At 42.7% G+C, this 27,343-nt stretch overlaps 1 protein-coding gene across 1 annotated transcript; it reads left to right on the plus strand.

Moving 5' to 3' along the window:
* The first annotated feature begins 161 nt into the window (after positions 1–161).
* Positions 162–26,047, plus strand: LOC105027241 (anthrax toxin receptor 1-like). Its single transcript, XM_013134254.4, has 18 exons — positions 162–881; positions 4,654–4,725; positions 5,192–5,263; positions 5,439–5,520; positions 5,608–5,638; positions 5,762–5,835; positions 5,961–6,029; positions 6,140–6,220; positions 6,636–6,696; positions 12,883–12,981; positions 13,278–13,347; positions 18,984–19,062; positions 19,679–19,774; positions 19,895–19,933; positions 20,165–20,263; positions 20,441–20,608; positions 20,979–21,059; positions 25,609–26,047. Exons 1-18 carry the CDS (start codon positions 685–687, stop codon positions 25,924–25,926), a joined length of 1,788 nt encoding a protein of 595 aa, XP_012989708.2. The 5' UTR covers positions 162–684; the 3' UTR covers positions 25,927–26,047.
* Positions 26,048–27,343: the final 1,296 nt, after the last annotated feature.

Consider the following 27,343-nt stretch of genomic DNA (forward strand, 5'->3'; position numbering starts at 1 on the left):
GGATTGGTGCAACCGCGCCCGAGGGTTGTGTGCCCTAGCCACTGCCCGTTACTGGTGTGCCCTCATTTCAGAAAATGGGTGGAGCATGAATTCATTTGAAATGTAATTGAATGTACAATAAATGTATGTTTGACAACTTTCACTGAGAATAACAACACGGTTTTGTTGATTTTTCATCTGAATTGAAAAAAAATCCATCACCTATTTCAACTTTATAACGGATCTCAAGTTTCATATTTTGTAGATTGGGCACTAACGCTGTACATCTTTCATCATCCATGCTGTTTTGTGTGGTGATTGAAAGGGGCATTGTTTTTGTGCATGTGGATCATTTCCTAAATCTCTGTAGACATTGACTTCTCACCGGCTATTGGCATGTTCATTATAACAATATTTGACATGATTCGTTTTCCTCCCGAAAAAAAAAAAAAAAAACTATGCTCGCTGTTGTGCGGCTGACTTAAGCTGAATACTGTCCTGTACCAGTCCACCAGGGGCTGCTTGAGGCAAGGAAGCCGGAGTACCAGGGATTTGAACGGATTTATGTTTATCTCGTCACTTTGGACAACCGATCTTTCACTACCATATCGATATCCTATTTAACAGTTTTTTTGATCGGGAGTATATCATCAATTCATCGTTAAGACTCTGCACAATAATGTGGGAGTCGTCTCTGACTCGGTGATGTTTTGGGGTTCTAGACTACAGAACAATCCGGTAAAGATGGCGAGGGCTCCGGTTCTCTTGTCTCTAACCATGATGTTGTTGGGAATGGGGCTTTTTATTCTCAGACTTCCCTCAGTAAACGGAGAGATTGAAGAAGAACTGGGGGAGGAGAGGTCCTGTCAAGGAGCTTTTGACTTATACTTTGTCCTTGACAAGTAAGTGTCCGTTTTTTATTTATGAGTTATTACTTTCTCCTCACTGCACATCACCATGCAACCCGCACATTCGTTTGAGAACGCGGACTGCTCCCGCGAGCAGCGCGTTTGTCTTTCAGTTCTTCTCACAATCTTGAAAACCGCATTAAGACGCAAGACGAGCTAAGGCTGTAATAACTTTTCTGTTAATGTAGCCTACATTAATGTATTATGTTCGCTTTGTAATATTATATTCACTCGGTAATAAACGAAAAACAACAACGTTCAACATATAGTTACGTTTATTGTTTCAGAATCAACGTATGGAATGGAATAGTACTTGGCAAAGTGACCGTTGGACTGTGTAGCCTATTTGGATGTGAAATCCTCGTTCATTAGGACAAATGCACGATACACCCCTCCAATTCACTGAAAGCGTGGGGAAAACAGTCCTTGTCCCCGAGGGGATAGGCAGGGCAGGCAGGATGAAGGGATTGAGTTACCGGCTGACGACGCTGGCGGCCACAGCTGCTGCTGCCAGGCCATAAGAAGCTATTCAACACACTGATCTGTGGTCAGTATGAGGTTTTCCCCCAGTGGTTAAGAATAGGATCACAATGAGTAACTGGTCCTAGATCTGTTTACAACTTTCTCACAGGCACATGGAACAGCAAGTAATGAGTAATGTGGCCTTGCAGCCTATATACATTAAGTGGCAGACAGTGAGACATTTTCTAAGAATGTATTTCAGAAGCACGGTGTACAGCAGCTGCATTAGATAGAACAAAGACGGACTGTTAGAGGCCACATTTGTCTTCAGTAGTTTGTCCTCTATGGCATCCTGCTGTTGATGGCTTATTGTTCACCACAATAAAATTGGGGAGGGACTGTGGATCATTTCCGACACCATGTCATGACCCTCCCCAATCTATGCCCCTGTGTTCATCATTAGCATTTTGTGAAAAACACATAAAATGTTACTCTGGCACCAAATTACAGATCTGTATTACAGTTGATATGCCACATCTGTGTAGAAAGAATATTACTTAACATCCTATTTTCCAGATTATAAAGAAGTCTGCCATTGACCAATAGAAATGAACGTGGGCTTATATTAATCTGTTTAACTCAGATTGATCTTGCCAAGCCATACTGCTTTTTATCACACAACTCAATCAACACAAAAGTATCGGCTGATAGGAGAGCGCATTCTTCTACCAGCCGTCTTGCAGGCAGCCGACATACCACGAGGAGTCACTGGAGTCCAGCAGCTTACCCTTCCACCACGCAAGACAATTCAGCACAGCTTCTGGCACTGTCAGTATGCAGCGATTAGGTTTTATACTCCCGGCCGCAATGATGCAAGTTTTACTGCTAGATAGTGGTGTAGACTACTGCATCACTCAGGGGAGAAATGGAATATAACAACAAAAACCTGTGTGATTGCTTTAATCCATGGGCAGTGGCTCAGCCATCGAACATAATACGATTTTGGTTATATTTGACAGAGATCCAAGATGTGAGGAGAGTTCATAGAGAAATAGAAATGACAGACATGTCCAAGCATGCTTAGAACTCAGAAATCTCTAAAAACAGCTTGTCATCACAATGCCGATGGGCTGAACCGACAACGTGTTGGGGACTATAGCTCTAACAGTGTTCTTTCACAAGTCTTGTTCTAGAACCAGTGTAAAAAAAAATCCGGTAGGATTTTTATTTAGGTATTCTTCAAATTGGTACTGCGAAGGAACCTTAACTGAGGCTTTTTCAGTTTGTCAAACACTTTAAAATGATTATTCAAATGGTCCATTTTGTTTATTTAAATTGTTCTGTGAGGTCTAAGAACCTACTTAGACTGCACTATTTGTCGTGCTGGTGGTAGCAAAGTTGTTTCTTGCCGGTGTGTGATGTTTTCATTTGCTTCCCAACTAAGTCTTTTAACTGAGCTGGATGGACTTACAGAACCAGACTTTATATGTCACCACTATTTCCAATCCAATAAACATTGAGTGAGAGGTCGTCTTCAGACCTTAGTAGGAAAAGTTACTTTGGAAGATGACGTGTGACAGTTGCCATTTTCACACGTAAACATTACAAAAAGTATCTCTGTCGCAGATCTGAAAGTGTCGTTCATCTGAATAAAGCTACAGTAGTGTAAAAATGACATGGCAGAAAGTCATGTTGAAGACAAAGAGAGAAACAAAGAGATATGTTTTGATCAGGATTTACAATTTTTTTTCCCTGTAATGCTTTTCTACCTTTGGAATTGTTGTGCCGCTTCCAACATCAGTTGGCAAGCCCCCACTTGTTACCCTTCAGCCCTGAAAGTTGAACACAGGCCTATGGTATCTGGGATGGCACACATTGACCACACCTCACATAAACACACATGCCCGCACACATACAAATCCAGCCTCTAGTACCATGTATTCTCTCCATTTTTTTAGTCAGTCTGGACGTTGAGGATTTGGGGCCTCAAGCAACATCTTCTGGATGAAAGTATGAGAATGTTTTAGCTACAGGCTTTAGGTGAAAAAAAGCTTTGCTTTTTTTTACTCTCCCTTGTTTCCAGCTCCTAAGTAAACTGTTATGTACTTGTGTGCAACATTACATTCTAGTTTTGTACACAACATAGTGAAGTAGCCTAACAGAGTTCCTGACAGTCTTACACAGAAAGCCTCCACTCCGAAGCACACATGCACGAATTGACTGATAAACGTCTCACACAAGCACACTTACACCTAACATTGACTGAGAGCCTGTCTTATGGAATATCTGCTGTACCGACACAGTAATAAAACCAGACACCTCCCTCAGAGTTTATCATTAGTTTGGTTTACATACTGAACACTGCTGCCATTTACAGGGTTTTTAACTAAGATGCCTGCAGGAAGAAATGTGTTAACATGCCCACTCAAAGAGAAAAAAATATATTTCTGCCTAACCCATCCCCTGAATATACTCACGCACTCTCCAAGATCACCCTGAATATACACACACACTCTCCAAGATCACCCTGAATATACACACACACACTCCATGATCACCCTGAATATACACACACACTCTCCACGATCACCCTGAATATACACACACACACTCCATGATCACCCTGAATATACACACACACTCTCCAAGATCACCCTGAATATACACACACACACTCCATGATCACCCTGAATATACACACACACTCTCCATGATCACCCTGAATATACACACACACTCTCCAAGATCACCCTGAATATACACACACACACTCTCCATGATCACCCCCACAGAGTGTGAGCCTGGTGTCCCTCTGTTGCTCATACAGCAGCCTTTTCACTCTCTGGACCCCAACCTGTTGTTAGGTTGTTAAGCTGGTCCTGCTTACTAGGACCATCTGTTCCCCCTCACATAGACAGGCACTGGGGGTGTGGAGAAGGGGATGAGAGCGGGGGTGGGGTGGGGGATGGGGCAACCAGCTTCCTGCTGGAGGCGGAACGGAACATCTGTCCCGGTCTAGCCCCCAGCCTCCTGGCATTATTAGCATTTAGCATCAGCATTATTACCAGCAATTAGCCCCTAATTAGCAATATTAGCGTTAGCATCAGCCCCCTGGGAAATGAGCTGATCCAACTGGCTGTGGTTGAATCCTGGATGTTAGGGCTCTGCATTCAGAAGTTCTGGAGCTTACATATCACTTCAGCGACATGCTGACTTTCCTCATTCACTCTGTGTCACCTGTATAGTGGTTAGTGGATGAGAAGTAGCTCCCAGTTACAGTGTTTAATTTGTTTTCTTCCTTCAGATCTGGAAGTGTAAAAGACCACTGGCAGGAGATCTACACCTTCGTTGAGCAGCTAGCCCATAAATTCATCAGGTAAGAAGTATCCCTGCAGTCTAAAATAGTTCCCTTTCAAATCAAATTCAACTGTTATTCTTCCTACACAGTGGCAACACAGGTTCAGCAATCTTCTTCTCCCTTTACAAAACACAGCGCATTAATCAGTCTCAACAATAAACAAGGTTGAAGGGGTAAGACGCTGGTGCTCGTGTCCTAATGTGTCCTAAGTTAAAATATGGGCCATCGCTCTTTCAACAACAAAATCCCCCCAATATCTTTCCCCACTGTCTCTATCAAAAAAAGGTTATATGTTTGAAAATATACACAAATACAATAGAGTAGTAACATAAGGCATAAAATAATAACAATATATTTCATTATAAATGTGACTTGGCCACACTGGGATGAAATATATTTAAATCGACAGAGGCATTCCATGCATCCCCTTGTGCACGGACATAAAGAAACCCTTGACCATAATGTGTTTCCTGTCTTTCTGCAGCCCCATGTTGCGGATGTCCTTCATTGTCTTCTCCACCCGAGGAACGACTATCATGAAATTAACTGAAAACAGGTGTTGAGATAAAGCACGCTCTGCCACTCATTTACCATTTCAGCTGCCAAAATCTCACCTTTGAAACGCCATTGAGGGATTTCTCTCTTTGGTTTTGTGTACGTGAGACATATCAGTAACAGTGTATTTGTTGACAGCCTCTCATTTCCTCCTGTTCCTGTCCTCCTCTCCCCAGGGAGGCCATTGACAAAGGTCTAACAGCACTGCGGAGAGAGTTTCCAGGGGGAGACACGTTCATGAACCTTGGCCTGGAGAAGGTAACACCGTCCCCTCAACAGCGACCTTAAAAAGCAGTAACCATCCTGTTTCGATGCTGGTTATCAATAGGATCTTTCTATTTGCAGGCCAATGAGCAGATCCACTATGAGAATCGTGGTAAGTGTGCTGCGCCCAGTAATTGTATCCACTGTATCCAGGTCTCTGTATATGTTTAAATGTGTGTGGATCGATGTGTAGAGGCTGATGTGTAGGATACAATGGCGTTTTCTCGTTTTAAAGGGACAGCCAGTGTGATCATCGCACTGACTGATGGAGAACTGAATCCGTGGCAGTTTGATACTGCACAACGTGAGGTAGGCACACACACACATACAAACAAACACACACACACACAGTTATGATTTAGTGTAATTCGAGGTGAGAAACATGAAAGATGGCGTGTGTGTTGTTCAGACCTGTGTGTGTCCTCTCCATGCAGGCTGAGAGGGCACGGTCTCTTGGTGCCATCGTTTATTGTGTGGGAGTCAAAGAGTTCAACGAAACACAGGTAACTCTCACACACGCACACACAAACACGTGCACACACTCACACACACACCTGTTTCTGTGAATATCTTTAATGAAACAAATTGTATGTCATCTGTGTGTATTCTATAGCTGGCCACCATAGCAGACACCCTGGACCATGTGTTCCCTGTCTGGGGGGGCTTCCAAGCCCTCAGGGGGATAATAGACTCGGTAAGTATGGTATTTATGAAGCAAAAAAGAATTGTACACAGCACATGGATGAAGGAACAAGTATATCATGTAATAACTTGGAATAACTTGTCCAGACTCTGTGATCAGTAATCATCCCCAAGAGAAGGGGTGTTAACCTTTGTGTCCAGGATACAATCTGACCCACATACCAGCATAGCTACCTAATCATCCTCGGATCCCAACTAGCTGTATAATTTTCTCTCCTCCCTCTAGAACTAGGTTGATGCTGTAAATAAAAAAATAGCCATGCATGTGTTTTCCTTCAACTTACTTGGTTAAATAACGGTTCTGATAAAATAAACCTTTCCTTATTGTGTCTTTTGTCGAAAAATATTTTTTTCTAAAATTTCTCTACGCCACGATGACCCCAATGTCCGTTATGCTTCCTCCTCAGATCATTAAGAAGTCATGCATCGAGATTCTAGATGCTGAGCCGTCCAGTGTGTGTGCAGGAGGTAAGAGTTGTTGGTAGAATCGTTTGGTAACCATTCTTATAAATTCATAATACGTTCGTTTTAAATATCTAATGAGCACAGAGCACATTTTCCTGTGCAACTGGGTCTCTGGGGAAAATGTTCTAAGAAACCGACTACAGACCAACCTCGTCCAAAAAAATCTATAGTGAATTTGATGATGCCTATAATTTTTATTATAATTAATCTAATGATGGCATTGATCAGAGATACAGAGATATTGATACAGTGGGACACTTCTTTGGCTGAAAGAATGAACTTCATGTGGTGTGTGAGGCAAGCGTACGGTCGGTCACAGGAAGTGACAGCAAATGTATTACTTTGCATGGTCATGGGAAATTAGCATGTGTGTGTCCCGTATGCGTGGTGTGGGGGCATGTTTTTAGATGTGTGTGTGTGTGTGTGGTTCCAAGACAGTCAGGCAAAATTAGCCATGCATCCATAAGCCTGGCTGCCTCTGGCCTAGTTTGCCACATCTAATATGTTAAGTAGCTAGTCTGAATGACCCTGAATCATCTGCCCTGTCACCCTCCCAACCAGCCCATTACCGCATAGAGAAAGCACTTTTGTTTAATTGGATAACTCAGGGGTGTGGTTTTTCCAGGAATTTGTTTCTTTTGACATTTATCGTCCACATAAAATCGAAGCCGACCTATCTCCTTGCTAGCCAACATGACTGCAGACTTGTTAATTGTCGTCTCCAAGATTAAAAATACTTCTCCGAAGTATTGATTTAAAAACATACAATTACTTCACTTTAATTTTAGGTTATTTGTGGAACTATTGGTTTTACAAATTACTAATATTTAGACAGTTTATATTAAACATGCTCACCCTCTTTCATAGCACCAGCTGTTGAGGGATGGACTCATGGAATATGCACAAATTGAGCATTTATGTTTAGTATTTGGTAGCATACAGTATCCCATGCATGCCTTAACTATCTGGAGTCTGCAATCCATTAGCCTAACCAGACACTGTGTATCTTCTCTGGTGATGGTCCACCAAGCCTGCCAAGCAGCCATTTTCTGTTGTTGTTTTTCTTTTGTTGTGTTATTGCCATGAGTCTAGGCTTCCACAATTGAAAAGCATGTTCAACTGGAATTACATTTGATGATTGACTTGGCTCTGAAGAACTTCATTGTTGAAATGGCAGTGTGTTTGGGAACATTGTCTTGTAAGACAAAGCGACATCCAATAAGCTGGCATTTACTTTCGCTTTGGCATACATACATTATGCTTCTGCCCATCACCATTTATATTATAAACAAAAACAGATAAGCCATAATACCCCCTCCCCCCATATCACAGAATAGGTGGTATGCTGTTGATCTGCAGCAGTTCTTTTATTCTCTGCTCTTTCCTCTTGCCATCACTCTAGCACATTCATCTTTATATCATTGGTCCACAATACCTTTTTATAGAACTCTGCAGGCTCTTTAAGGAACATTTTATTAAACTAACCTGGCCATCTTGTTTTGAGGCTAACTAGTGTTTTGTACCTTGCAGTACAGCCTCTGTAGCTTGGCTGATGATATCCATGCGATCTGCTGGAGAGTATTTCTGATCTTTCTGGAATTATTTTATTTTTCATTATGTTGAGCATTTTCTGGTCATCCAATACAAAGGTCTTCTTTGGCCTACCAGGCTGTTTGCAATTACTTAGTCAATGCTTTCTTTTTTTATTCATGACGTTACAATAAACTTTTCTTTTTGTTGTGAGCCTATGGTTTTATCTATGTTTTTTATTTTATTTTTACTTTTCACCTTTGTAATGGCTTTCATGAATTTAATTGACAGTAGCAGACTCCAAAGGTAATTGCCGAGCCTAGAATCAAAGTTAGACACTGACTTTTTCCCTCACAAATAAGTGGTAGTGTTTAGGGTTAAAAGTTAAGGTTAGGTCTAGGTTTTGGAAAAGAATGATCGGACAGAGATTCCTAAAATGTCCGTCTGTGTATCTGAGTGGTCTGAAGAGGTTTAGTGTGTGTAGACAGCAAAATGGACGAGGTCTGACATGACCTTATTAGCACTTAATATGTACTCCCATATTGCTCTACAGCAAGTAGCGGAAGAGATTTGCTTTCCCTGGACATGATCAATGTTCATAATGGAATATGAGCGTGTGGAGGTTGGGTGGAGAGCGAGAGAGTACCAAAGTAAAAAAAAGAAAGGAAGACACTTTGATAAAGACTCTGGCCCTTATAATAATATACTAATCAGGACCGGCACATCCTTGCCTGGCCAGTCTGTGAGTGGAAACATCCCAGGCAGTCTGATTTACTATTCGATTGATGACAACAATAATGGTCAGTGACCTAAGATGCCAGTTTCACACACCAGGAATAAGTAGATATAAAGGTTAAGTTGTCAATCAAGAGAAGTATATTTAAATGAGATGTCCTTAACACATATGATTTATTACATTAAATTGGTTCATTGGATAAAGCCTTTTAGTCCGTTAAACAATACAGGACTGTAGCAAGCAATGGCCATTATACTGAGACTTATTTTTATATAAGTTATTTGAATATTAGGGGACAATATTTAATTCATTTTTTATTAAAATATTAATAATATACATCTGCTAGTTAGAGTAATAATATATGGTTTAATATTAGGGTGTATATACCACATTTATCAGCAATCAGCATTAAGGATTCAAAGGTGTATAATACATAATATTAAAATGTTAAATAACTCCAGGAAAAAAAACATCTTAGTGTTCTAAAGTGGCCTCTGAATCTGGATGTTAATCTGGAGGCAAATGGATGTGGTTAAGAAACGGATAGAGAAGGACAGGGCTGATTTCTATTTACACTGAGGCACTGATGGAAAAAACGATTTGAGTTAGTGCCACAGTCGCTTCAGAATTTTGAACAGGCTTTACTGTCAGTATGGCTCTCACTTCCTGCCATGAGCACAAAGATAACAAAACAGAGTCACAGTCCACCAACACACAGACGCGCACACACACAAACACACACACACTGACGTTCTTTTAACCAGTGCACAGACACGTCCCTCACGTTGATGTGAAGTGACCAGACCCCGGTGCCTGCGAACAGGCCATCAGACTGGACAGTGAACGGCGGCAGTGAACGGCGGCTTCACTATCTAACCTGACAGCGCTGGTCACGGGCACGCGCACCCACACAGGGCATTGATAGGTAGTCCCGCTATCTAACATGACAGCAGAGATTGCTGCTTTCATTAACATCTGACCTCTAACCTGCCTCTTCCTTTCACCCCCCCCCCCCCACCCGCCGTCTTCCCCCATTCCCTCAGCCCTATTACTGTCCTGTCGTACTAACTTGATTGAAGTGGCCACATTCGGACTTGCCAAACCCCCTTCATATACATACACACCCACACACACCCCACACACAGTCAATCACACTACCCTGGTCGGCTGCTGGTCGAACACACACACACACTCACACACAAGTTGTCACCTTACATTCATACCTGTAAGTCTGACGAGTGTGTGTGCGCATCAGCTCACGCCCACTACGAGGGGAAAGGAGAAGAGAAGTTGTGACAGGTTCATTAGAAAAATGGATGCCCCGTGGAGGGGGGGGGGGGGGTAATGTTTGTGTGTGGAAAGGGAGTTTTGGTCATGCAGGGAGACAAGAGGGCTAGTGACGTGTCGCTATCCCCTGACTAGTCACAGACACACACACACAGCAAATGAATACAGTCACCGGCAAACTCAAATGAATATATAGGTGTACAACAAAGTGTATAGGACCTACATGAATACTGATGTCTTGCTGGCATTTCAGAGAGTGAGAATATTATACCAGTTGCATTGCCTTGACCTTTTTGAAACACTACTTTACCCTGGTGACAAACACCCCCCCCCCCCACACACACACACACACACACACACATAGTGATGTCTTTATCCTGTGAACTTTAATCTTTCTGTATGCAGCTTTAAATGTTAAAGGTGTGGCAAATGTTCATTTCTATTAGCAGAGATAAGGCTAGAATAGGCCTCAGTGCACAGTAAATATCACACACACGCAGGAATACGCACACACATACACAGAAGCACATTGACGTGCAGTTGATGCCATAGGTAAGGTCAGATGTAGTCTGTCTCTTTCAGCAGCCCTGCAGACAGTGTTCTAAGCGGGCATTTCTTTCTCCCTCTCTTCAGCATATGCTGTACAACACACACACCCTGACACACATACACACATTCCAGCATATGCTGGTTAGCTTCCGTCAATGCGCTTTAGTGGTGCCTTGGGGGACTGAAAGGTCAGAGACACACACAAACGCACACACACACCCATTCACAAACACACGCACACACACATCACTCTTGGCTATACAGACTGTGATTTGGGAACAGCAGCACTTTTAGCGTTAGCACCAGTGAAGCATATGCCTGTAGACACACGCATACACACATACGTACACACACACACCGTTAGCACCACTGAAGCATATGCCTGTAGACACAAAAATACACACACACACACACACCGTTAGCACCACTGAAGCATATGCCTGTAGACACAAAAATACACACACACACACACACACACCGTTAGCACCACTGAAGCATATGCTAGATGTTTCTCTCCTGCTTGAGTTAAGTCTGCCTGAAAGGTTGAACACCAAAAGACCAGGCAAGAAGACACTCATACACGCACATACACACAACTTATATAATGTTAAACAGGGGCACATGAGACAAAGAGGTAGCAGAGAAGTCATGTTGTCTTCTGAATAGGTTGTAATATCACACTTAATACAAAAGAATACAACCCCATTTCCAAAAACATTAGGACCCTGTGTAAAATGGAAATAAAAACAGAATGCAATAATGTGCAAATCATTTAAACCCTATATTCAATAGAAAAGTGTACAAAGACAACATATCAAATGTTGAAACTGAGACATTTTATTGTTTTTCGAAAAATATATGCCCACTTACAATTGGATGCCAGCAACTCGTTTCAAAGAATTTTGGGACAGAGGCAACAAAAGACTGGAAATGTTGTGTAATGCTGAAAAAACTAAACCTGGTGGAATATCACACAACTAATTAGGTCAATTGGCAACAGTTCAGTGATAGGATTGGGTATTAAATATTCATTCCAGAGAGGATGGGTCTGTCAGAACTGAGGACGGGGAGGGGTTCATCACTTTGTGAAATACTGCGTGGGCAAATAGTGCAAACATTTACAAATAATGTTTCTCAACCTAAAATTGCAATGAATTTGGAGATCTCATCACCTACGGTACATAATATGATTAAAAGATTCAGAGAATCCAGAAAAACCTCAGGAACACTTCCGAAAGCCACTGTCTGTGAACACAGCACGTCGGTGCATCCACAAATGCAAGTAAAACATTACCATACAAAGATGGAACCCTATATGAACAAGATCCAGAAACGCCACCACCTTTTCTGGGCCCGAGCTCATTTAAGATGACTGAGGCAAAGTGGAAAATTGGCCTGTGGTCTGATGAATCAAAATGTGAAAATGTTTTGGGGAATCATGAACGCTGCGTCCTCCAGACAAAAGAGGAAAGGGATCATCCAGCTTCTTAACAGTTCAAAAGCCAGCATCCGTGACGGTATGGGATGCATAAGGGATGCTTATTTCAGCAATGCCAAACCACATTCTGTAGTAAAAGGTTCTGGGCGCTAAACTGGCCAGCCTGCAGTCCAGACCTGTCACCCATTGAAAACATTTGGCACATTCTGAAATGATAAATATGACAAAGGAGAACCCGAACTGTTGAGCAGCTGAAATCCTATATCAAGCAAGAATGGGAATCAATTAGTCTCTTCAGTTCCCAAACGCTTACAGAGTATTGTTGAAAGAAGAGGTGATGCAACACAATTATAAACATGCCCCAGTCCCAACTTTAAAAAATGTGTTACTGGCATCAAATTAAATATGGGAATGTATTTTTCCAAAAACAATAACATTTCTCAATTTCAACATTTGATATGTTGTCTTTGTACTATTTTCAATTAAATATAGGGATATATGAATTGCACATCATTGCATTATTTTTTTATTTATATTTTACGCTGTGTCACAACTTTTTTGGAGACAGGGTTTTAAATGAAATCCATTTCCAACCTGTTTGAATGTTTTCTGTTATTGTGTTCCTAACCATTTGGTTTTGTTCTCTCAGAGTCATTCCAAGTGGTTGTTCGAGGGAATGGTTTTCTTCATGCCAGAAATACCGACCAGGTCCTCTGTAGCTTCAAACTCAATGACACGCACTCTCTGGGTGAGCCATGCCAAAATGTATATGCATGTTCTGTGGAAAATGGTGATATCCTTTAAACTTATGTTCTAAGAACAGTTTGAATGAATCTTTCTCAAACGCAAAACAGTTTATCAAACGTTTTTTTGTGAGAGCAGCATTTTTCATTTACGGCCCATGGAGGAATGGAAACCAAAACCCTGGCATTGCAAGCACCCTTCTTTTCCAACAAAGATGCTCGGGACTGTTTGCCTTCGTATTATTGAAGTGTTTATGTGATGTTAAACCTGTTCAATTAACAGAATGTCATTTCTCTTTAGATGAGAAGCCTGTCGGTATAGAGGACACTTTCTTGCTCTGTCCTGCTCCAGTCATAGAGGAAGTCGGAAGGTACGTTTCTCCTCTAGCTTCTAAAATGTTCTAGTGTGTACTTTAGTCTGGACAGTTTTACAGATTGGCAGTGGCAACAGAATTACCATTATTCACTAATGCCTCATTTCCATTGGTGCCAAATTCCAGTGTACTATCCCAAAACACCAAGGTGTTTGGTTTCCGCTAAAACAGGGTAGCACCAGTTGGCCTTAAGCCTAGTAACCCAAATCCTACCTGGCTTGTTGTCCTACATTCCAAATTGTTGTGGTAGGTAGTAAAGTGATCGTTTTTTCCCAGTTAAACAAAGGAATTTACTTGGACTGTAACTAAGAACAGCATTTTGGTCCATTGTTTTTCTTGAAACAAAACCTATGTATCGTATGGCAAAAAAAATCAATTTCAGTAACTCTTAGTACAGGAACTAGATAGTTACAATAATACCACTAGAAACAAGATATTCAATGTTTAGTTTTGTTAGGATTTATATTCATTTATTAGTTCGTACCTGCAGTTGTAGCAAAGGCCTGAGGGCAAAGTTCAACAATTCATTGCCCAGTACCCTGTTGTCCATATCAATGGCAATAATGTTTCTTATAGTTATCACATTTCTTAACTGTTCATACTTGTACACATGACATACTTGTGTCTGCATGCAGTCTTTTTTTTTTTACATTCTAGAATGCCTACCTTCATAGTTGTGTTCAGTATTGGCACCCTTGCAAAAGATTCACATTGTTTCAAAAAATAGGTTGCATTTGGTCTCCATAATTCTTTAATTCACTGTTAATATTACAGGACCTTTATTTTTGTTTGAGAACCTAACATATCCTTTTACAGATACAGCAATGGTATTGGCAAAATTATTGAAACCCAATATTTGATAGCACACCTTTGGCCAAAAAAACTGCAATCAAGCGCTGTGGATGCAAACAGCTCCAGTGTGACTTAGATCTGGACTCATTACTGGTCACTTCAGAACAGTTCAGTATTTTGTCTTGAATTATACCTGGGTGCTTTTTGAAGTGAGTATGTGGTATTTGAGACCTTTGACAGAGACCAAGAATCCTGACTCTGGGTTTGACATTGTGCTCCAAAATGCATTGTTATTCTCTTGATTTCATGATGCCATGCATGCATTCAACCCACCATAGCAACCCCACAGACTTTGAAGGCTTGATTTATTTCTGTAAAAATATAAATGGTGCACTTTACCAACATTTTCCAGCTTAGTCAGCTTGTATGGCAGTTGATCAAGGTGCTTTCGCAACCATTTGAACAGTCCTTTCTATATTCAAATTGGTTAAATGAGCAGTTTTCATATTGCAGACATCTGCAACTCATGATAGCTCAGTTTATTCTAAAGTAAAGGAGAATCACCTACTTTAAATTCATTTTTACTTCTAGAAGGTGCCAATTAATATTGTCCAGGGCCACTTCAGGATTTATTTGATATTCTTAAGATATTGTAAATTATTCAGATTGTTGTGTTTTGTTTAACTATAAATCCAATAAATATATATGTGGATACCCCATTTAAAAAATGTCACCAGTTTCACCATGAAGTTCAAGGGCACCAATACCTTTGGCCAAAACTGTATTTGTATAAATATTTACTTTTTCTATTTAAAGTTAATGGGTAATTTGAGCTCATGGGTAATTTCCACCATCTCTGTCTGCCATCTCTGCTGCTCTGTGCCTGTCTAAATCATTGTTATCTAGAAAGGAAATAAACATGGCCATTTATTTGATAAAACACATAGCTTGCAATCCATTTGAAAGATTCAAGAAACAAGTAGCCATACATGGTCAGGACATGAAAGTTGAGTCTTTTGTTTTGTGGGAAGCACATACCTTGGCTTAGCTAATTATAAATGAACTAAACCGGGTATCAAAATGAAAGAACAAACATCTATTTGACAAAGACAGTACCCTTTCATTAATTAACTATTTTAGCCAGCCAGTATGAAACACAATTTGGATAGTACACCCAGAATGTTCTACCCACCTCTAGATAAAGAACATCCATCGGAGCCCTTGTTTACATCAATTACAGCTGTTGATTTGGATCTTTGTCATCAGTGGAAGATGGGTTAAAAAAGGCCTTTGAAGGATTTCTCTTCCCTCCCCACCACAAGTGCCTTAGTGGCAAACTTCTAATGAAAACACTTTGATGTCAACAAACCACACCGGTGTTTCGGTTAAGTACCAGTGGAAATGTGGCATTAGTATATTTAAACGTACCATTTTACCTAGTGTAATAGTGCTGCTTGTGGTAGAGGACATATAAGAGAGGTAGAGAACAAAATACACACCAAGGGTCCAAATATACCAAATATATGCAAAGTTGACCTTTAATTATCTTCAGTGGTTAGTAAGCATATAAAGAAATGCAATATGATTGGTGAGTGTATAATATATATTTACGGTTAATTGGACATATTTGCAGTTTCTGTGTTGTACCGAAAATCTACATGAAGGTAGAGCAACAGGGGGTTTGTGGTAAATTGCAGCTACTCTGTTAGCAATTTTGAAGGTGTTTGTGCCACAGTATGTGGAAAGAACTTCAGGTGACAGGGGTTTTGGTCATGATTAACCAGTACGTCCAGGGGTTGGGAGTTTTCAGCATAGATAGAAAAGGAAATTGCCTTCATTCTGGCACCGCAGTAAACAAGCCTGATAGGCTGCACACACTAGAGCGCTCTGACACCTCATCTGGATCCTTCTATTGTTTGGCAGATCAGTGTCCTTGAACAAATTAGGGCCAAAGTCATTTGTTGCTGTGATCAATCAGTCACCGCTAACTAATGTAGACAGTAATCAGAGTGAGAAGGACTTTTATGGAGGATAAAGAAAATAACGGAGGAGAAAAGTAGAGCCTAGTTTAATGAGACTTCTGTGTGCACACGTGACGGAGGGGGTGAACAGGCTTACTCAGATCTATCCATTTCTTTATTTGCCCAGTTCAGCATGAGAGACAATTTGAAAACACAGCCATGTCGAAAGCCTTGACCCTAGCATTTTCCTGAACCACCCCAGGTTTGAGAGCTCCTCTAGGGAGAAAAAAATAATATTTACGTTGTGCCGGAAGCTGAATGCTAGGAGTAACTGCCTCCCAGCCCTGAGCATAATTCTTCTGTCGCTGTCCCTGGAGCCCCAGACACCTCCGGGTGATCAGCTGTCTTGTTGCTGTCACTCAGATGTCTGAGAAGGGCTTGAGCTTTTCTTGGCTTGCGGTCAGAAAGACTCGACACAGCAACCCCACTCTTAAAGACACTTTCTGTTCACAAGCCATATCAAGAAGTGAGTCTTTGTTGACCAGGGGATTTGGTCATTGTTTCTCAGTAGTTACATTCCTCAGTTTCTCATTGCTTGCAGTCAGAGTCAGTCTACTTCGGCCAACTTTTTGTTTCTACTGCTATGCATAAAACGAGGCTAGAACGAAGCAGCCCATACCTGGCTGTCAGGTTGGCATGCGCCCACCACCCCCACGCCCTATGGCTGTAACACGGAATAATTGGGCTGCTTCTCCATTTATGCGGCCATAATGGTGCCCAGGAGGCTATGTGTTTTTGCCAGCGCCATTACTGTGTCAGCCCATTAGTATTCACTGTACCAGCAGGACTCAGGGCATGTGAGTGCAAGAAAATTAACTGGGAAAAAAAAAGCTGAAAGTCCAGACGATGACGCCTGTTGTTATTTGCCCGGATTTTTGGGCCAAAGCCATTTCATTTTTCGGGACCAAGCCATTCCAGTTAAAAGGAAAGTTTGTCGAAAAATCTAATTTGAGTGAAATTCCCATTACCTTGGGCTCTGTCTGAAAGCCCATGGTGTCATCAACCACAATAAGGATTTGATTACTTTCGGGCGCAGCCGGGAGTTAGCTGAATTAGTGTTGTTGATATTCAGGAATTGAAACGTTGCAACTTCTATAGCAAAAACTGGATAGAAACATATAATTAGAAACAAACTGTTAGCACTCTTATCTACATCAGCTTATGTCAGTAAGTGCGTACGTCTTCATGCAGGCCCCGTGCCGTTGTGATGTCGTGAGCACCATGCTCTGACCACGTGCACCACACGGGTGTATCATTCACATGCTCTATTTTCAACAAGACGTCTACCTGGAGGTGCCAGAGTGAGTTGTGTATGTATATTGACAATGTCAGAGGGCATTTAAGGCCGCCTCCCCGCCCAACCCGCCTTCCCGCCACCATCAGCCCCCTAACACACACTCACACCCCTCAGCCCTGTCTCAAGAAGTCAGCGTTGCTGCTGTCACAGGGATACACGGGGACTGGGAGGAAGCTACGCTGCTCGCACACCCGGACGCACACACACACGGACGCACACACACTCACGGCAGGGGGCTGATTGATGGGTGGGACGATGGGTCTGTCACCAGGGTGCTGATCGCACTGTGCCCCCCTGCCTGCCCGGAGAGAGAGAAGCGAAGAAGGGGAAAGAGAGTGGGAAGAGGGGGTACAGATTTCCTTCAAAGTCTGTGTTTGTCTGGTACTCTTTGTGTGGAGCTATACACGGTGGAACAGTTTCATACTGTGCTCGATTTAGCGAGAGGAAGGGGGAGGTCTCGAAGGATGTAAAACAGGAAAACCCCCCCCCTCTCCTTCAGTCTGCACCCTCCTTTCCCATCCCACCCCTCAAATGACCTCAACCCCACTGTCCCTCTCTCAACCCGCAACTACTTTCAATGATCTACTCTTCTTCTGCCTCCTAAATCATTACCACAACTCACTTCCACTCTCTCATCTCCAGTGTCCACCCACCAGTGGGTTTTTGTTATTGTTGCAACAGCCCCCAGAAACACACACACCAGCGTGCACACAGACACACTGTACATACAGAAACCCTCTCAGCTTGCTCTCATCTGGGCTATAGCTTGCTAGCAGCAGTTACAGAGTCTCTAGAAATACCCCGCGGGTTCCGTCCTTGTTTCACTCTTGCAGGCGGTCAACAATGCAGTCCTAATAAACCTTGCTTTGATACCCTGCACTGTACGGTTTGCAGAGATGCATTCTCAAAAAGCTTCACAAGTCCGTTCCAATGCCAAAGTCCCTGTGTGCCATTGCAGTGTAGGTAGAGTCTGTCAGAGAGCAGATGTTGGCCAGAGAGAGTACAGATAGCCAGATGCAAAGACTGGAATGTGTTAATATGCTATGTCTTAGTCATTGCCTTAAAAATGTCCAAGGAGTGGGCTGTTGGACAACTGTTTGCAATATAATAACTGAGTTAACTACATGAAATGGCGATCATAAGCAGTTTTTGTCAACCTACGAGCACAGGATGTTGAAAATCTGTTGTACATTTGTTTTTCTGGTTCAAAAATCGTCTCTCAAATAATTACTGCACAGTTCAAATGAGTGCATATTTCTGATACGCACGTACACAGAGCGGCCTTTGTGTAAAGCAAAGTGCATAGTTTTGTTTTGTATGTGTTTTAAGGTATACATTAGTTCTTGTAAGGGCAGGCAAGTGCTTTTTAAGGAGATGTTTGAAAATGTTTTCATGGGTTCTGAAATATGTGTTTCATGGGTTGACAGACAATATAGTGTTGCAGGCTGATCTATCTACATATCAGCATGAATAAGTGTACATTGTTGGGGTTGATGGGTACCATGGGGTTGTGTGTGCTGCAGGGTGATCTACCTACAGGTCAGTATGAATGAAGGACTGTCCTACATCACCAGTTCCGTTTACATCACAACCACTGAATGTGTGAGTATAACAACTTTAAGATTTAGTACTAAAGTTACATTCAGCCACATTTAACCACACCCATATGACGGTAAAGCAATGCAAATTGTACTGTAGGCTTATATGACATCACATTACCAGTTTTTGTCAATTTCTGTCCTTGAGTTTTCTATCATTTGTTCTTATCTATGTGCCTCCTCTTTATCTTCTTCCTTCTCCTCTTGCTCCTCTTCTGTGCGGTCTCCTCTTGCTCCTCTTCTGTGCGGTCTCCTCTTGCTCCTCTTCTGTGCGGTCTCCTCTGCTCTCTCTGTCAACAGAGGAGGCTGTGAGTATAGTGTCTCTCATCTGTCCGCAGACACAACAGGGTCCTGTTCATTAGGACATGTTGCAACAGAGAATGAGAGTCTGTCTTTCTTATTGGAAAACATTAACGAAATAAACCAAAAACTCCCCAACTTTTGGCATCCTCCTGCTTGATTTTCAATTAACACAAACCAGACCGGAAAACTTAGCAAGTTACTTTAACCTTTATTTTAAATAACAAAGATTTTAAGCCTTATTTTACACAAGTTTATCTTCAAAAATGATTCAGCATTTTAGTTTGCTATGACATCCAGTGACATCTCTCTCGCTGTAGTTTGACGGGACCATCCTGCTCATCTCGTTGCTGATTCTGACTCTTTTGCTGGGCCTTCTATTCATGTGGTGGTTCTGGCCCCTGTGCTGCACGGTGGTAAGACTTGCTCATGCGCTCGTGATTTGGGAATTGTAGGGTTTTTTGTTATGTTTCATTCTGCTTGTTGTTCTGGGTCTCCTTGATTTATCCATTCAGTGGGTTTGTTTCTCTCTCCAGGTCATCAAAGAGCCACCGCCGCCACCTCCCCCAGAGCCAGTAAGTCACCTTCATGGAGATCCTCAAATTACTGTCTGAGATGATTTATTTTTCCGGCCTGTGGCTTGGTTCTCCATTGTGGTGTTCTATTAAATTATGTGGTAACTGAAGGAAACCCCTCTTTGCGTGCGGATGGTTGCATCTACACACAGCCCAACTGTCTTTCTCATATTCGCATTGGACGACAGGCGTTATTGCTGACCTCTGAACAGCTGTCTCGTCTCCTTTCAGGAGTCTGATGATGATGATGGGATGCCCAAAAAGAAATGGCCCACAGTGGACGCGTCGTACTATGGAGGGAGGGGGGTGGGGGGGATCAAACGCATGGAGGTATACACACACACACACACACACACACACAGACACGTACACAGACACGTACACACAATGATTATAGCAATACAGACCCTTGTTTGTATGCTGGATTAAACAATAGGTAATCCAAAACTGATCGTTAATCCTATTGTGCAAGTGTGTATATATGTGTGTGTGTGTGTATGCATCTAGGTGCGGTGGGGGGACAAAGGCTCTACAGAGGAAGGGGCTAAGCTGGACAAGCCGAAAAATGCGGTGGTGAAAATGCCTGAACAGGAGTATGAAGCGTACCAACCGAAACCACGCACACCCAAGTCTCAGAAACCTCCTCGGGAGAGGAGTTGGTACACACCTATAAAGGTAACACTCATACACGCATTCAAATACGAGTTGAGATACTCAGAAGAACGTTTCACAGTGAAGCTGTGAGAAACCCTATTGTTTTTTTTTCATTCATTATGCACAACTTACCATAATCTCATCATCTAATTGGATTTTGAGTTCTGATATTTGGCAGGCATGTTATGGAGCATATATTTAGCTTATCTAGATTTGTGTTATTGTTATATTATTGAAACTCTATCAGTGTTGGTCTTGCGGAATTGCGATATTTATTATTATGATCCTTCCTGGTGTGGAGAAACACCAGACACGCTGTATTCGTTTCCTGCATTAGCTGTCTGTGGTAGGATTGAAGCAACATCTCTCTACCTTGCTTCTCTTTCTCCAGGGAAAGTTGGATGCTCTGTGGGCTCTGTGTCGTCGAGGATATGACCAGGTATCCCTTATGAGACCACAGGCTGGAGACAAGGTGAGATGCTTACTTACTACAGTATTACACTGTTATTCAGAGTCAGATTTGTGAATATCACTTTGAGGTCACTGAATCCAGCAAGTTAAAGCTTATTTTACAAGCTAACACTAACAAGCATCCAGACAAATATTTTATTTATGAGTTTATCTGAATCTGAAGATAAACAAAATCCCAAACTATCAGACTGAAATGTCTGCATGTTCCTCTCAGATGAGGAGGGTTCCTCCTTATAGTCGGATTCCAGGTTCTCTTTTGTGTTTTGTGATCCTTTTCAATGACGTGTCTCCATTCTGTACCCCAGACATGGCAGGTGCAAGTGGAACCATTACATTCATTCACTATAAGTCACTGGTAGTTCCCATAGTACAGCTAGCCTCTCTAATGCTTTTACATTCACACACACACACACACAGTCTGAGTCTGAATGAACAGCTAATAACCCTCTTGCTGTCCTACACACAAAGCCACAATTGTTCAGACACAGGGAGAGTAATGTATTGATTCTGACTGTGAGTTGATGTAATGTGGCTGTAATACGGTCATACATTTGGCAGGATGTTAGGAAGTGCAGCTCTGTTTCCACCTAATGTCGTGGACAATGTGCACAATGCCTTTCTTCTCTCGAGAGCCATGTCTGCTTATGGTAGCCTCTCTCAATATCACGGACATGCTTACGAAGTCTGTACATACACTTTCTTTTCTAGGTTTTCACTCTATAGATGAGGGCTTTGTTATGGAAGGTTAGAGAGTTGCTTTTATGAAGTGGGTGTGAAATTTTCCATATTTTTTCTGGTTTTTGACAATTATTGGTTATAGTCCCAAAGCAACTCTGCATGCATTATTTGGGATTTTCCATTGAGCTCTGACAGTACTTTGGAAAATGTTGCATGCAGAGACTCAATTGGGATGTTTATCACATCTAATGAAGTCTTGGTTGGTAAGTAGATGTCACCTCACAGCTGTGAAGGGCAATGGGTTCTATGACGGATTGCAGGATTTTAAACCCGGATTGGTATGTCTTATTTTATGTTATTTTAGATTATGTTGAAGGCCTTCTTGCCTTGTCTCTCATGTCATTCACAGCCTAATTGAGATGACATTAGGCAAAGGAAATTGTAGTTATTTGTTTGCTGTTGGACAACAGTGTCTGGATCTCATTTATGTTTGTGGTCCTGGCATCTGGTCCATTACTTGTGTCTTACTGATTCAGTTTCAGGGCTCTCATAGAATTTGTGCAGAAGATCTATACTCTAAAAATAAAAGGGTCTTGGAGTATTCTTTCCTTAGAAACAGTGGGGAAACCCAAAAAATATGAAATGAGGATGCAAATGTAATTGTTACTCAAATAACCATATGAACAACCAACCCACTTAAAAAAATACCCCAAAAGGTTATTCAAGTGGTTCTGTACACTCATATATGTACATTATTTGTTTGCAATATTGGTCTCTGCTGTTAAAGATACTTCTGTTGATGATATTACAAACATGCGTCAAACGTTGTTCATTTTATTAGCTTTTCTTTCTTGGAAGTTTGCCTCCTTTTTCCCATCCACCCCATCCCCCCTCTCTCTCAGCGTAAGACTGGAAAGGGTTGATGTTCTCCCTGCCTAGCCATGTTAACAGAGAGCTGTATGTCTGAAGCTCACTAGGGCCCCATCAAAGATGTGGAGTGTTCTGAGTTTTCCGTGGCCCACCTGCTTCATTATGCATGTGGTCAATTGAGAAACACGGAACACCATAGTGACCCGTTAAGAGCCTTTAAAACCCAACTTAACTCTTCCCCTCCCCTCTCTTCTCCTCCATCTCCTCTTGCCATGGACATTGAAACCAGAACAAAGCTCTGTGTGTGTGTGTGTGTGTGTGTGCTTTAACGTGTGAGTACGTCTGTGTGAGGTCACAGCGGACACATTGAAATGCGCGTGGGGAAGGTTAACTTTATGACTGCTTTGTTGGTGCGATTGTTGTGCAAAGAGGGAGAGGACACAGAGAGAGAGAGACCCCCACGTTCTCTATATTTCTGTTTTTCTGGTGTTCTAACCATCTCTACATGTCAACCAGCAATTTCTCATTTCTCTTTCACTCCACTCTCTCACTCAACCTCTCTTTGTCTCTCCTTTTTGGCCTTTTTTTTGCACTCTGTCAAAACACTTTTTTTGGTCTCTATCAATAGCCAGTTGTTCTTTCCTTATGTTTTTGAGAGGTGACTGGGTTAGTATTGGGGTTAGGTGGGCCTGTCACTGTTCCTTGGTGGTCTAATTTAAATTATTTGAGGTAAGGGGGTGGGTTGGAGGGAGGAAATCTCTGCAGTGAACTTGCTTGGGGTTTCAAGTAAGGGAGAAACATGCCCTAGGCTCCAGAAGTCCGAGATTAGTCTGTCGTGGCCAAGTCTTTTCATTGCGTCTGTGGCACATTTGAAATGCTTTAGTTGAATCCGCACATTACATCAATATCGAAGGGATACCAACAGTTTAAAGGTCATGGACGTCTATCCATTTATGGTTAAAGGGAGCAACCGCTAGGCTGCCCATGACCTCTGACACAGATTCGTACCATTGTTCGAGACAGGCCTGTGAGCATGGCTGACAGTCCAAAATAGCAGCATTCCAAGTACACAACAACACCCAAGGCTGTTTCGGTGTGACACGAGGGGCTAGTATTTTAACACTATGTCACTCCTGAATAGAGCTGGTTTCACTTAAGGTAGCTGCCGTCACAGAGGGGGAATTGTTGGGCAGTGAACAGAGAGAGATGGGAGGTAGGGAGATAGAGATGGGAGGTAGGGAGATAGAGATAGGAGGTAGGGAGATAGAGATGGGAGGTAGGGAGATAGAGATGGGAGGTAGGGAGATAGAGATAGGAGGTAGGGAGATAGAGATTGGAGGTAGGGAGATAGAGATGGGAGGTAGGGAGATAGAGATGGGAGGTAGGGAGACAGAGATGGGAGGTAGGGAGACAGAGATGGGAGGTAGGGAGACAGAGATGGGAGGTAGGGAGACAGAGATGGGAGGTGGGACATTAAAACGATCCACTCCCTTCGCTCAAACAAGCACTCTCAACGCTTCACAGGCCACTGTTTAAGGTCCATACCTCACTCAGCCAATGATCCACTTACACTAAGCCCAGAGCAGAACACCCCTATACTGCATATGAAGGTATAGGCAGAGAGACTTTGATGGGAGGTCCACGTTCTTCAATGAAAGAGGCCCTCTACCCTTTCTCCCCACCGCTGTGTGACAGGGCGATCAGGGGACAATGAAAGGGGATCTCTTCTGTCACAATATGGCTCGTGGCCTTTCAACCTCCCATCTGGTTGGGTGACGCACTTTCAGAGGACACACACACAGGTCGGGGCAGAAGCGGGTAGCCCCATTGACGGACATTCATGGGCCCACTGCAGTGTGAGTAATGCAGATGGGAGGGATGTGTGATTGTCAGAGGCCAGAGTTCTTCATAATTGGTCTGGATGTGTCGGCGCGTTATGGTATATTGTCGCACTGGTCGTTACTGCTGCGAATTTATGGTGGGTTGTGCTTTTTGTCAGTGCTGCTGTGCTCTTTATTGCTTTGTTTAGTCCTATTTGTTTCACTTTTTCGTCATTATGATTTTTCATCGGTTTCAGGTGTTGCGGCTGTGCTGTTGAATTATCATGTTGCTCACAAATTCCGGTCTGATTTAGCTGTGTTTTATTATTCACATACTGAATGCATTACGTTTTGTCCAGTGTAATGATGTGTACGTTTATTTTTCTTTTAAAAACATCCAAAATTACAAATAACAAAACCCAGGGAGGTGAATCAGCAAGGTCAAAGACATTCAGGGAGATAAAATACTGCTTGACTTTCAACAGAAATGTATCTATGCCAATGAGTTAGGTTCTCTCATAACAGTACACAGAAACAGAAAAAAGTTAGTGATCACTGTGGTCTTTCTACACCCTGACACAATAAGCTAGCCTAAGCCAATAGCAACTATCTCCTTGGAACAAAAGTGGAATTCTCCCCTCATTTCACCTCATGAAAGAGATTTTTATTCTGTCCAGTTAATGACGCATGATCTGAGTTGGGTTGGCCTTGTTTAATGGGGCCTAGTGTGTTTGTGTTTGCGTGCATTTTAGCTCACAGACAATGTATGACAGACTGTGGAAAGTTTGGTTTCTCGTGAATTGGCAGATTTTTGAGATTGCTGCGACACCACACATTTAGACAGAACATTGACAAAACATTCCTTAATGCCAAAACCATTATTATTCCTAGTTTATATTGTTTGACAACATCCACCCTGATCTTGACATACCTTGATCCAAACAAGGACGTATTCAGGACATACATTCCTGGCGACCATGTTAGTGTGACTTAATGAATAGTATGTTGTCTGGTCTATATACTGTTCTGTACTCATGTGTTTGATGTTTTATGTGAACCCCAGGAAGAGTAGCTGCTACTTCTGCAGTAGCCAAAGGGGGTCCTAATGAAGTAAACAAATCTTGTGAAAGGTGTCCGTTGTCTAGCCCTGGTCTAATAGGCCTCTCTGTCCATCTGTTGCAGGGTCGTTGTATCAATTTCACTCGAGTGAAGAACGATGAGTCTGCTCGGCCCTCCCCTGCCCCTCACGCTCACATCCCTCCTCCCCCTGCCGACCAGAGGCCTCTGATTCGGTCGTCTTCTCCTCCTCCTCCCACTGTCCCTGCTGCGCCCCCTGTCTGCACCCCTCCGTCTCGTTCCGCCCCTCCCTCCCGCACCGCCCCTCCCTCTCGCTCCGCACCTCCCTCCCGCGCACCCCCGCCCAGCCGTCTTCCGGCTGGTCCCCCTCCAGCCCGTGCACCTCCAGGCCTCCCCCCAGCTCGCCCTCCACCTAGGCCCTGAGGACAAGACCAACACCTACTACGACCTCCACCTAGAATCTAAGGACAAGACCAACTCCTACTACAACCTCCACCTAGAATCTAAGGACAAGACCAACTCCTACTACAACCTCCACCTAGAATCTAAGGACAAGACCAACACCTACTACAACCTCCACCTAGAATCTAAGGACAAGACCAACACCTACTACGACCTCCACCTAGAATCTAAGGACAAGACCAACACCTACTACGACCTCCACCTAGAATCTAAGGACAAGACCAACACCTACTACAACCTCCACCTAGGCCCTGAGGACAAGACCAACACCTACTACGACCTCCACCTAGAATCTAAGGACAAGACCAACACCTACTACAACCTCCACCTAGAATCTAAGGACAAGACCAACACCTACTACGACCTCCACCTAGAATCTAAGGACAAGACCAACACCTACTACAACCTCCACCTAGAATCTAAGGACAAGACCAACACCTACTACGACCTCCACCTAGGATCTAAGGACAAGACCAACACCTACTACAACCTCCACCTAGAATCTAAGGACAAGACCAACTCCTACTACAACCTCCACCTAGGCCCTGAGGACAAGACCAACACCTACTACGACCTCCACCTAGGCCCTGAGGACAAGACCAACACCTACTACGACCTCCACCTAGAATCTAAGGACAAGACCAACTCCTACTACAACCTCCACCTAGAATCTAAGGACAAGACCAACTCCTACTACAACCTCCACCTAGGATCTAAGGACAAGACCAACACCTACTACGACCTCCACCTAGAATCTAAGGACAAGACCAACACCTACTACAACCTCCACCTAGGATCTAAGGACAAGACCAACACCTACTACAACCTCCACCTAGAATCTAAGGACAAGACCAACTCCTACTACAACCTCCACCTAGGATCTAAGGACAAGACCAACACCTACTACGACTTAGTAGGTTTAGGCCCCGAGGACCAGACCAAGACCTACTACGACCTCCACCTAGAATCTAAGGACAAGACCAAGACCTACTACGACCTCCACCTAGGATCTAAGGACAAGACCAACACCTACTACAACCTCCACCTAGGCTCTGAGGACAAGAGCAGCACCCACTACACCGGCCCTAACTTTGACCTCCAATGTTTGTTGCTGGACAGCAAATTTTTTATGGTGAATGCCAAATCAACTACTGAGTTCACAGTAAATGTCTCCGGTCTCTAGCAGGTGTAGACAAATTCTGTTGCCTCAAGATTTCTGTGCCTTTTGAACCGAAATTCAACTGTAATTGTATTGAATCGTACATCACTTTTAAAAGTTAAATGTAATTCTTGTCTAGCTAGAAGAGCTGTCTTGGGTGCTGAGATTTTTTCTTTCAGATCTGGCATAGCAATGTTTACACGGGATGTTTATTTACAG

This window comes from Esox lucius, chromosome 6 (assembly GCF_011004845.1).
Source record: "Esox lucius isolate fEsoLuc1 chromosome 6, fEsoLuc1.pri, whole genome shotgun sequence".
NCBI classification, from domain to species: domain Eukaryota; kingdom Metazoa; phylum Chordata; class Actinopteri; order Esociformes; family Esocidae; genus Esox; species Esox lucius.